This window comes from Brienomyrus brachyistius, chromosome 4 (genome assembly GCF_023856365.1).
Source record: "Brienomyrus brachyistius isolate T26 chromosome 4, BBRACH_0.4, whole genome shotgun sequence".
In the NCBI taxonomy this organism is placed as follows: Eukaryota; Metazoa; Chordata; class Actinopteri; order Osteoglossiformes; family Mormyridae; genus Brienomyrus; species Brienomyrus brachyistius.
In genome coordinates this window covers 7,279,944-7,292,683 of record NC_064536.1, presented here as the reverse complement: position 1 = coordinate 7,292,683, position 12,740 = coordinate 7,279,944, and the positions used below count along the sequence as shown (strand labels likewise).

At 46.5% G+C, this 12,740-nt stretch overlaps 1 protein-coding gene across 1 annotated transcript; it reads right to left on the bottom strand.

Annotated features, from left to right (window-relative positions):
* Nucleotides 1-2,893: 2,893 nt before the first annotated feature.
* Nucleotides 2,894-10,429, bottom strand: LOC125740545 (E3 ubiquitin-protein ligase RNF152-like). The gene is made up of 3 exons (XM_049011795.1): nt 10,342-10,429; nt 9,771-9,947; nt 2,894-3,580 (listed from the first exon to the last, which is right to left on the bottom strand). Exon 3 carries the CDS (start codon nt 3,428-3,430, stop codon nt 2,894-2,896), a length of 537 nt encoding a protein of 178 aa, XP_048867752.1. The 5' UTR covers nt 3,431-3,580; nt 9,771-9,947; nt 10,342-10,429.
* Nucleotides 10,430-12,740: the final 2,311 nt, after the last annotated feature.

Genomic DNA, 12,740 nt, shown 5'->3' with positions numbered 1-12,740 from the left:
TGAAGCGCGATGCTTCTATGCACGTGCATATATTATACATCAATCCATCTTCTAATCACTTAATTTTAGTTACACAAATAAATTCACTCATCAGCATCAGATATTCACCAAAGAGGGATCCAGACGGCGTGTTAGATCATGCTTTAGGTCAGTCTTCTGATATATGACTTTGTTCAATAAAGTGCATATTTAATTAAGAGAAAGTTTAAAAACACCATGTTAATGCAGGGCTCAGATGAAGCAGTCAGCTTCAGATATTCTTCTTCCTGAAAAGAAGCTCCGACTGGGCTTGAACTGAACAGAACCACCTAATAATTTGATCATATGTGCCCTTGAGAGGTAAAGTGGGCTATCCCACATTTCTGACCCTTACCCCCTTTTTACTGAATATTTCCAATTGGATAAGTTGTTATTATCTAAGTCATACCTCTGTGCTACCTAGGATATATATCAATTGTAGGTTATAGGCACACCGGTTTTTTTGAAAAAATTTCAACTTTGAAGCTCATTTTCTCAAGACTTTGTTTTTGTGGGACAGCACACTTTACCTCTCAAGGGTATATTTATCCATGATCCAACACATTTGTATATGAAATCCCGCATTGTGATAGTCAGATCCTATCCACGCCAGGTCTCTAGCCCTCATCCCTTCTCCCTCCAGTAGAGGGCACCTCCCACTTTTACCCCAGACCTGACCTCGCGACAGAACGAGGACTCCAGGACCAAGCAGTGTCTTTTAGAAGCGCTTTAATTTTCACTAGAAACACCTGCGCTTCTTGGCGCACAGACACTCACGAGCACGGGGACCTTAGGAGAACAGTGTCAGCACTGACAGGAACACGGACACGGCCGGGTAAGGAAACACCCAGAAAGGAGGAGGTGCAGCAGTAACGGGTGCTTCTGAGGAGAAGGTGGGATAGTCACACATCCTCTGTGTATCCCTCCTCAACATTTTCTTCCAAAAAAACCTGAAAAATAACTTTACACTCCTGTTTATTTGAACAAGTTCCATGAGTATTGCTACCACATTTCAGAAGGCATGACATTCAAAACCCAATAACCCTCTTTTTCTTCTCCTCATAGAAAAAGTGACTATGGGAGTGGCCAAAATCGCATACTTGTTTACTATGTAGTAGATGAAATGTAGTATGCGTTATGAGCAGTATGTCCAAATCAGTACGGATGAACGGTACCCAGATGACATACTACATTCTGGGAAATGCTGAGGTGTGCAGCCAGTGGATGCTACACCACCCAACAAGACCGGCGAAGCGGCGAGGAACTTCAGAAATTGTCAAGATGGTGGAGGAAGTGTCATCTCTATACAAATTTAAGTAGAAAACAATGCCCAGTGACTCAAATATGTATTTTGTTCATAGCTAGTATTTAACTTTCGTGGGGAGTCATGCTATGTCCTTGGTAAATATCCAGCTCAGGTAATGTGCAAGATGGCCACCATGGTGTGTCCAAGTACATTCATATTGTTCTCATGCATACATATAGTATGTACTACATTAATGGTAGGCTTCCCGAGATATCCAGTACTTACTGCGTAAGTATGCGATTTCAGATGCACCCTGTGTCTTGCTATGAAGACAGACCACAATGCACCCTTAGTAGGGGAGTGGGGGGGGGATAGGGTTAGGGTTAGGGTTAGGGGACAGCATTCCCAATCAACCATGAAGGTCAAAAACTTTTGTGCTCACTGCCACTGGAGACAACCATTATCTCCATGGAAATGATTGGCAACCAGACCACAGTGATATCCAAGCTTAATCCTGAAGGACGACAACAAACACAGACCTACAATCAACACATCAGCGCCCCTAAGTGTAAAATGCAACTTTAAAAAAATCTCCAGCTATAACCTGTTCACATAAAACACAGTAAAGGAAAAAGAAAACTTACGTACAAAGTACAGTAACCCTATTCATTATGCCAAACAAACAAACTACTTTCATGGAACTAAAACCATTTAAGAAAAAATTTCAAGCACCTGTGAACAACCACCTATGTAAATGCTACCACAATGTGATTAAAAACCTTATTTAGACGTTGTGGAGACCATGCTTCGGTCCCTACAAGGGGAAATTCAATTTCATAAAAATCTATCACTACAATCAAAAAACTAAAATAGCTGAAAGGCTTGAATGGTTACTTATGCTTAAGGTTAGGACTGTGTGTGTGTGTGTGTGTGTGTGTGTGTGTGTGTGTGTGGTGTTTCAGGAGCTGCCTGCTAACCTCCCTGCAGCTCCTCAGCGGCTGAATTGTGCTCCCTGTCAGGTCATGTACCTGCATGATTAACAGTTTGTAAGAAACAGCAGAAAGTCTCACTAGTGATTTCATGTATCTCAGCACTCAGGTGACTTCTGTGGCACTGGAAGGTCTGTAATGGTGCTGGGTGGTCTATAATAGCACTGGGAGGTCTGTAATGGTGCTGTGTGGTCTATAATAGCACTGGGAGGGCTGTAATAGCACTGTGTGGGGCCTGGAATGTGCTGGAAGGTCTATAATAGCACTGGGAGGTCTGTAGCAATGCTGGGAGGGCTGTAATAGTGATGGCAGGTCTGTAATGACACTGGGAGGTCTGTAATGTCATTGACCACCTATAGCAAGGTCCTCTGTGATGCTCAACAGTGTGCATGTGAGTCATACAGGGTGTTTATAACATGGATGTATGTTCCTAAAGCATGTGCCCAGATGTATGGGTGTGTGAATCTTATCAAGGTCGGTCGGTCTGTCTGTCTGTCTGTCTGTCTGTGTGTCCATGAGTTTCTGTGTCTGTCCTGCATTCTGTCTCTGTCTTTACAGCAGAGCTCTGGTCCTCCAGACTCCAGACAGTTGCCTCAGTCTCTCGCCCATCTGCCCCCCCCCCAGCCCACCATCTCCTCCCTCAGCCGCACGGGACAAGCGTGACTCGCTTGGAGATGCAGGACATGTTGTGTAGAACGATGCCCAGCAGGAAGAGCAGCACGCAGGCCACCAGCAGCACGGTGCATACCCCGGGGCAGGCCGGCCCCTTTCTGGCCGCGCTACGGCGCTCTGCCACGTCCCCCTCTGTCTCGGGCATCGTCACCGCGGCTACGCCCTTCTGTCGGGTGCCCAGAGGCATGGGTGGCTCATCGGTGCCGCCCAGGGGTGGCCCGGGCAGCGATGGGAGGATGGCACCGCGCTCTGGGACTCGCAGGAAGGCGACGGCAGCGATGGCAGCAGGATCGTCCGGGAGGCAGGACACGGGGAGGCCGGCGGGCAGGCGTGTGATACCGCGGCACCAGGGGCATCGCAGCTCCCGCTGCCCACTCCGCATGTGGGTCAGGCACGCCGAGCAGCACGTGTGCTGGCAGTCCAGCAGTTTGGGCCGGCGCCGAGGGCTGTAGCGGTTGAAGCAGATCTGGCACTCCGAGGTGGAGACCTGCTGGAGTGGCTCCATCTCCCCTTGGGTGGGGAAACCAGCCCTATCGCAGGATGCGGGAGTCACCGGGGGGGGTCCAAGTTCAGAAAGCGTCTGGGAGGGAATCTGCAGGGGGGTGGGCGCCAGATCTCCAGCTCGCTTTTCACCGTGAGTCACATCTCCTGTAACCTGCGAGACAGGGCGAGGTTAGTGACGAGCTGGCAGAGAGAGGCCTCAGAGCAAGGGCATAGCAGACAGCTGTGGTGGGGGGCAATTTAAACAGAGACCGTTCCCGGGGTACGATGGTCCGTGTGTTACGATGGGTAACTGTTTTTCACTTTCAGTCCACTATTCAATAAATTACAGGATATATTCAACACTTTATTATAAAATAGGCTGTGTGATAATGATATTGCCCAGCTGTAGGCTGATGTAGGTGTTCTAAGGATATTTAAGGAAGGCTAGGCTACGGTATTTATGTTTATGTGTAATGTTTTAAAATGCATTTTCGCCTTATATGTTTATTGGAACGTAACTCCATCGCAACCTGAGGAGAGGCTGTATTTCGATTACAAATATGTTTTTTTTTTTTTTTGGGGGGGGGGGGGGCAACATGACCCCAGTCCACCCAAGAATAGATATTTGCATTCAAAATACAGCCTCTCCCTAGGTTAAGATGGGGTTACGTTCCGATAAACCTATCCTAAGGCAAAAAGATTGTGATGCAAAAATTCCTATGGCACTGCCACAGAGGACATTGATGATGGACGGGGATCACAGCCGAGGAAGAAGATGAAGGAGAAGAAGTGGAGAAGACTAAAGACACCAGGCGTAACAAAGAGAGCTCAGGACAATTAACCCATTCACCGGCATGCCAGACTAGATTTGGATGATTTGTGATTTTTCTCCTGAGCTAACTGCTAACACAGGTGACAGATCGGATAAAAGAAAGTCCAAACCTGCATTTTCAGTGGTGTTATAAAAACTGCCTGTATCTTTGGCAGAGGAGCGTCTACGCGGCACCATTCATGCAAGGCCAGCTGTTCCTTTGTTGGTTCATTTTTTCCTGCTTTGGATGATGGTGTCTAATTTGCACAATGAAGCCCATCCTCTCATCTGAGAGCTAGTAGGGCTGAAAAGCACCTTCGGGAACAGACGCATCTGTCCAAGACGATATCTGCATTTTACAGAAAGAGCTGGAAGATTGGCAGCGCAAGACCGCCTCACACAATAGAGTGGAGAACAAAGACCCTCGGAAAACTGTCAAGAATTTGGCGGAAAAATGCCCGGTTAGCGGGCTGTCAAAAGAAGGCGTGCGGAGAACTAGGCATTGTCAGTCAAATGTCATGTGGCAGTCAACATCCAGCCACCATGTCTGGGGCGGAGCCTCATTGTTTGGGGGCGGAGTCTGGTGATGTGGAGGTGGGGCCTCATCGGGCAGGGGCGGGGCCTCCGTGTGTCTATGGCAGTAACTGAATCAGCAAATCTGCAGCAGATAAAGAGTATAGGGATGCATTATATAGTCGTTACAGCTAACTCCGGTAAGTCCATGGCAGTTACCTTAGTAATACTACGTTAATCCTCTCTGAGCTGTAGTACACTGTTAATACATGTGGTGCTGTGCTAACACACCCTGCTATCTAAATACCAATGCTGCGAACAGAGAAATAAGAGTGTAGTCGTCCTCACCGTGACAGCCAGCACAGTGCTTCAGGATCTGAAGCCAGCACTGTGCTTGAGGATCTGAAGCCAGCACTGTGTGAAGCTGGTCTAGGACACTGAAGCGTGGGCCAGCTCTCACTACCATGAAGGTAAAACAAACCACCAAATGAGTATCACAGCAGCAGTGATACTGTAGAGGAATGCAGATTCCCTCCTGGTGTAAACGTTTACTTTCAAAGAGCCGGAGCGGGTTTGTGTGGTCGGGGCCCTACTCAAAAAGTCACATCAGGCTCCTCTGGGCCCCCCTACTGTAGTGACTGTTTGTGGCCAGCAGGGGACCCCCAAACTGCAAGGGCCCCATACAAATGCATGGTTTTGAGTGGTGGAGAACACCTCCACCGCAAACGGCAGGCTGTGCTGAGCTTTGCTTTCCAACACTCATAGAGAGCGTTTCCCCGTCTCGCCGACCGAGCAAAGGTCTCCCAGACACTCCAGGTCACAAGCGACACAAAAACAGACGCATCTGTGATCCACACACCTGAGTTTGAACACCAGGCCACCTAGCTGCTCGCAGAATCATAGATACCATCATGACCTGCCCGTAGACTGTTTCTGAGGCTGGGGGAGGGGGGTAATCTCGAGGGGATCACAAGCAGGCTTCGGCAAAGATTCCACCAGAAAAAGCAGCCAGACATTCAAAATAGTTCTTAAAAATCAATAAATAAAAGATTTTAGATCCTTTCAAATACCAGTACAATGACAGACACGGTGCATTTCTCAGAGAAACGAAGAAACCACAGGTGTCAGCGCCCACCGGAGGAGTAGGAGTTCAAAGACGGTTTAAACACAATGAATCATCACAGGAAGCCCAATTCAAAGGCACATTGCAAAAACAGACATTATTTCATCACGAAAAAACACCACTTTTAAGATGAAACCTTAATTTTACATTCTTACTGATAAAAAATGATTATTAAAGATCTGTCGCTCTTTAATCCGGTTTCCGAACGATATAATTAACATGGAAATTACATCTTTGATTGAAAGTGTCCCTTTCCTTGGCTTGAAACTCAACCCTAATTTTCAAGCTCCCGTAACTCCTGATTAAAAGTCCATTTGTTGTTTTGCTTAAAACGAGACATTAAAAATCATTAAGATGCAATGATGATAAAAGGGAAAGATAGGAGTTGGCTTGTGTGGAAAAAACAGACTGTTTCCTGCAGTGGGTTAAATGCCGTCTCTCTCTTTTCCCTGCACTTCTGCAAACTGCATAAGTAAAGTTAGTGTCAGTGCTGGCAGCCAACCAACCAGCAACTTATCACTGTCCCACCCCAGTAGTTCCTTGTCGAGCAAAAAGTACCTATTCTGTAGTAGCGACTAAAATAAGGCTCAGGAACTACAATGGGGACGAGTTCCTGCGGTGTGAATGAGACAGAAGTTCCTGGAAAAGCTGCTGGTTTCTGGAAAAAAAAAAGTTCCTGTGGTGAGAAAGTGCCTGTTGTTATTGAGATCATGTTCATTGCCAGTCTCTCAGATTCAGTCTACAATGGTATCTAACTGGTCATTTGACCTATTAAAGATTTCTACTTTGTAATATTGCCGTTAGATCTTCAGTTGACTTTAGGAACCGTGGCTGCGGATGAGCTTCACCCCAGACTGGAGCAGAGCAGTTTTACCCACAGTGACTTGCTGGTCCCTTGGAGGTTAAGCAGGCCCCTTTCACTGACTGGAGCATCCTGTCAAATTTACACCCTCCCTGGATGAAGAGTGACACTCCACCATCAGAGGTCCCCATCACATTCAGGGAGGGCCAAAGCTCAGATCTGATCCCTGATTGGAGGAGGTGGGTCCCCCCCCCTCCCCTATTTCAGAACTTAGTGCTGGAACCGAAGATTGCATTATTGGGTAATAGAGAACATCAGAGCCAGGCTCCTTTAAGCCCTTGTGACATTAAATACTGTACCGCGGTAAAAGGAGGTCGTCGTGCAAGCTGAAAGCTGGGGCGTGAAATATGCGGGACTGCCTCAAATTTGATGGAAGAGGCAGTAAGGTGAGGAGTCACTGGAAGACCAAGTCAGTAAGTTACTGAAGACCTCTGCTGAAAGAGGCTGTATACGCTACATTTGAAGATGAAACAGACTGATAAAAAAAATTCAAGAAAGCGGATCATTAGCGCGTGTCAGCCATTTAAAAATGAAAATCGGTGAAGGATAAAATAAACTGCACTGCATGTTAGTCTTTGAAGTATAACATAAGGGTAACAGAAAAGGTGGGAGGAGAGAGTTAAATTTCACCGCGCAAAGAAATTATACAGGATGCGGGTGATGTCATCCTAGCAAGTGGGGCGCTGGGTGCCTCGTACCCTGTGCTAATTTTACACAAAGGGTCTCCTGGGTAGCCCTCTGTTGTTTTTACAAATTCACTTTAAATGACGGCGAGAGGCACACGTGACCAGTGCTGCTGTGAGTAGGTAATGGCCCCCTAGGGGAAGGTCAGGCTCACTGCGCAGCTCCCACTAGCCGGTGAAAAATAATTAATTACGTAATTACACCTGCCATTGAGTAGTAAGTGGACCGGGCCCCTGGGACGTCTCGTAATTTTTACAAATACGCTGAGCTACACCAAGGTGCCCGAGGCGATTTTAATGATGTTTATGGTGTGGATTAGCACGTGACACTCATCAAATCAGTCCAAAACTATGCTTTGACCCCAGACTGTTGTTCTGTAATAATCAAAAGAACATCAGCCCATCAATAATCTGCGACCAGGATGTGCGTCAGCCATAAAATCCCAACTAATTTTAATTTCAGAATATTCTACCAAAATGAGTAACGGAAACTGAGGACATTCTAATCGAATCTGAGTCGAAATCAATTTCTGCATCTGCCTGTAACCTGGACCGTTATATTATACGGCCACTAAATCACTGTATCCACGAGTCAATTAAAAGACCCATATAACATTTTTGAACGCACCTGACTTTGACACGTCGGGTGGTGTATGTGTCTTTGACAAATGTGTCGGCACGAAAATCAGGCGGGAGTTAATAAATCAATGACATCCACCATCAACGGAGGACATTCAGACCTTCCCCTGGTGCTCGCTCGCTGTGAAGTGTCTTGCTCTGGCCAAACTAACGCACCTCTGCTCATGTCACACACTGACAATTAACCTCAGGTTAAGCACATCTCAGAGACATTGTCCAGAAAGGTAGCTGGGAAACAGACAAAACGGTATAGACTAAAAGACATATATATATATATATATATATATATATATATATATATATATATATATATATATATATATATATATAATTTATTTATTTATTTTTTTCATCTCTAAAGCACTTCTGTTATCGTCTTTCTCTGTGCTCCACAACGAATACCAATCAATAAGATCAGGTTGGAGAAAATTATATATATGCACTGGAAAAAATGTGCGCGCAAATATTCAAAATATCACCGCACCATAATACAAAGGCATTTTACCCAGACTGCTCCAGTGCAAAGGCACATAGTGCCGCACAGCAGATTGAGAATGATGACTCTCTGTGGATTACAGTAACCTGTCTGTCTAATTAACGACAGCAGCTGTCAAGCAGACGTTCTGGTCGGGGCTACATCCCATGCAGTCCTGCCAATTGGCTGCGCTTCATGTCCCAAAGCCAGATGTGGAAGATAAACAGGGACAACACATCCCGAGGCACCGTGAGACTCGGCGGTACCTCCAGGCTAGGGACGCGGACGCTGCCGCGTTAGGCTTTCAAGCCAACCGGACTCTTGCTCAGTCTCACCTGCGGTCAGGTGAAAGGTGGCCCGCTTTGGGGGCCGGTATGACCCCACACGGGGAAATACACAGCTGCTGGCTTTATCAACATGATCTCTTCCTCAACCGTCCCTCATCCTCGAACCAGTTTAGTGCAGATCGTCCGGACATATATAGGATACATATATACTGTACACGCGGAATTCTCTTCCATGTGATACTGGGGCATCTGCTTTGTTCTAGAGAGGAATTGATCGTGCAGAAGGCAGTCTGGCAACAAAAGGAGCAGCCCGGGATACGGCAATCCTGATACTTTTGACTTCACGACAACATCGACACAAACTACACCATAGGGTGGAAAATTAAAGGTAAATTATGCCTGTGTGTTTAAATAACGGGCTTCAGTTCACCACCTGAAAGCAAAATTTACCGGTCATAAGAAAACACAAATTCCTTGATTATTTAACACCAGACACAGAGTGAAGCAGAGGACTCCACATTCCGGTGACCCATATTTCTAGTACCCCCCCCCCCCCCCCCATCCCACCCCATCCCCCCCTAGCCTTGGACTCTGAACCCCTACAGGACCGGCACCTGCACAGCCCCTGACCGACCATACGCACTTCTCCTGGCATTTCATTCCTCGCTCAGGTACCCGTTGTGTCACCCTTCCCTGGGACGCAGCTGGGGTCGTGTCGGGACAGCGTCTGTCCTTTGTCACAAAAAGGGGGCGCCGCGCATTAACCAGAGTAACCGTGTGCTGCTGTTCAGGCAGTTTTGGGATGTTGAAAGATAAAGCGAGACCGTGAAGCAGAAGCAGCATCAGCACATCCATACCCGGGATATTGTTTTGATTCACATTTGTAAAAACGCAGCCGAAAGAAAGCGGTACTCTGCCCTAATCCCGACAGAAACGGGCAACGGAAAAGAAGTCAAATTAAATACATACCAACAGATGGTATTGTCTTTCAGCGCCGTGTCTATAGAGAGCGTTTAACAAAGGCTGTGGAGAGTGCGGGACCGTGGGGCTTCGCAGGCTCGGACGATGAGGGAAACGCGGGGTCTGATCCCCCCTCCTGGAATGCTGGCTTTGTTCTGGCCGCAGTCTGTCACACACAAAGAGATGCTGGCACGCCGCCGAGTGGAAGCACGCCGTCATTAAGGGAAATACACACTGCGCCCCAGTCCCGTACTGTGAAATATCAACTATTCAAAACCACCGCGTATTTTATGTTAATTTACAAAGCGAATCGTGGATTTTTAACACAAATGCGTCTATTACCTAGTCTGAAGAGATCAAGTATATATATCCGAATCCACAGCAGTGTGGCAGAATGTGCTTAATTAATTTACTTCCCTTAATATTAATATCAGATCAAGATAGGATATCAGCGCACGAGCATAACGCTTTTTTGGTATGATTGTCTGGCATTGGACAAAACAGGAAACATCTGTCCGATAAAGTACGGTATTTATACAGTAAATCAGAAAACATTTTCAGTAAGTATTCCGGATCTTACATCGGCTTGTATTTTACTGTCACACGGGTACAGATATAGGATATAATGTAATGTATAAGCGGCAGTGATGTGGACACGACCAACAAGTTTGAAAGTTGGAAACGAAACGGACTGACCTTTTAAATCCTTCATTGAAATACATCGGGTGCCCGCACCCCCCTCCCACTCCCCCTCCCCCCGCCACCCAAAATAATATAGTATTGCAATGTGACAACTGCCACCACCTTGTTAAGATCCGGTTGTAGTCATCTTAAGTTCCCCACAAAGCCTACACAACAAACGGAATATGGAAACAACAAACCTTTATTTGAACAAAAGATTAAATAAATTAATAAAACCACTGGATCCCTATACAGGACGAATAATATGGGGTGTTTGGAACCTACCGGGTGTTTAACCCAACTAGAGCTTATTCCAATCAGTGGTCACAAAAAGCTGCACCTCCTGGGTAGAAGGAAGGCACTTTAAAAAATGCACACTGATAAAATATACTCAGCAAAAAAAGAAACGTCCTCTGACTTTCAACTGTTTTTACTTTCAGTAAACTTAATGTGTAAATAAATGTATTTGTATGAACACTAAGAGTCAACAGCATAAGACATAAACTAAAAATGTTTCACAATGTGTCCCTGAATGAAGGGGGCTCAAAATCTAAAGTACCAGTCAGTATCTGGTGTGGCCACCAGCTGCTTGAAGTACTGCAGTGCATCTCCTCCTCATGGACTGGACCAGATTTGTCAGTTCTTGCTGTGAGATGTTACCCCACTCTTCCACCAAGGCACCTGCAAGTTCCTGGACATTTCTGGGGGGAACGGCCCTAGCCCTCACCCTGTGATCCAACAGGTCCCAGACGTGCTCAATGGGATTGAGATCCGGGCTCTTCGCTGGCCATGGCAGAACACTGACATTGCTGTCATGCAGAAACTCACGCACAGAACGAGCAGTATGGCTGGTGGCATTGTCCTGCTGGAGGATCATGTCCGGATGAGCATGCATAAAGGGTACCACATGAGGGTGGAGGATGTCTTCCCTGTACCGCAAGGCATTGAGATTGCCTGCAATGACAACAAGCTCAGTCCAATGGTGATGTGAGCACTGATGGAGGGATTGTGTGTTCCTGGTGTGACTCGGGCAGTTGTTGTGGCCATCCTGTACCTGTCACGCAGGTGTGATATTCGGATGTACCGATCCTGTGCAGGTGTTGTTACACGTGGTCTTCCACCGCGAGGATGATCAGCTGTCCTTCCTGTCTCCCTGTAGCGCTGTCTTAGGCGTCTCACAGTGCGGACATGGCCCTTATTGCCCTAGCCACATCAGCAGTCCTCGTGCCTCCCTGCAGCATGCCTAATGCACGTTCACGCAGATGAGCAGGAACCCTGGGCATCTTTCTTTGGGTGTTTTTCACAGTCGGTAGACAAGTCTCTTTATTGTCCTGCGTTTTTAGACCTGTTACCATAAATGCCTACTTTCTGTAAGCTGTTAAGGTCTTAACGACCATTCCACAGGTGCATGTTAATTAATTGATTATGGTTAACTGAACATGCATGGAAAACATTGTTTAAACCCTTTACAATGAAGATCTGTAAAGTTATTTGGATTTTTACAACATTATTGTTGAAATACACAGTCCTGAAAAAGGGACGTTTCTTTTTTTGCTGAGTATATATCCAAATCATTATGTGCGTATACAAGGCTAACCGCATTGCAAATATGTAACCATGGCAAACCAACAAATATGTCATATGATTCAAATCATCAGCGGGCCTACTTTTCCAGATCATTCCCAAAATCAACCCACCCATTGTCATTGGATAACGGTAACGCCGTTACACCGCAACAAATTCACTTCCAATCACTGACACACACAATTTATAAGCACGATTAAAAAAAAGTTTTGCACTTCCCTCCGTTCAACGGCCGCCAAGAATGCCCCTCAAAAATAATCAGCAGACACGTTCCACTCCGTTCGACGCGTCCCAAGTTGACATATTCACCCCCGAGCTGCTCCCTGCTTCACAATCACCAACATCCATTTCAAACCATTTACTTCAAGGTCCCCCTCTACCAACGCATTACCGTGCAGGATTGTTCTCAACGGGTGTCCCGTATTACTCGCTCAGCGTGGATTAGTGCCCGCTAATAAACGGCGAGCGTTCCAACGGTGACAAACGCCACAGCAGCGCATGATGAAGAACCAGCGCAGAGAAACGGTACCGTGTGCGCTGAGACGCCCCTGGTCCTTTAGATATTCTACACTGACCCTCTCCACTGCCGTCCTTCTCATCTGATATTGACTGTGATAAGACTGCAGTTTAAACGCCGATCATGGATCAGTTGGCGGATTACGAAGATGCGATACTGAACAACTTCGAATTCAGCTTACTTTCCGAGCGGAACTG

What these genes read in the sequence shown, in the direction of transcription:
- LOC125740545 (XM_049011795.1), bottom strand. Translation starts at nt 3,430, where the DNA reads ATGGAGCCACTCCAGCAGGTCTCCACCTCGGAGTGCCAGATCTGCTTC.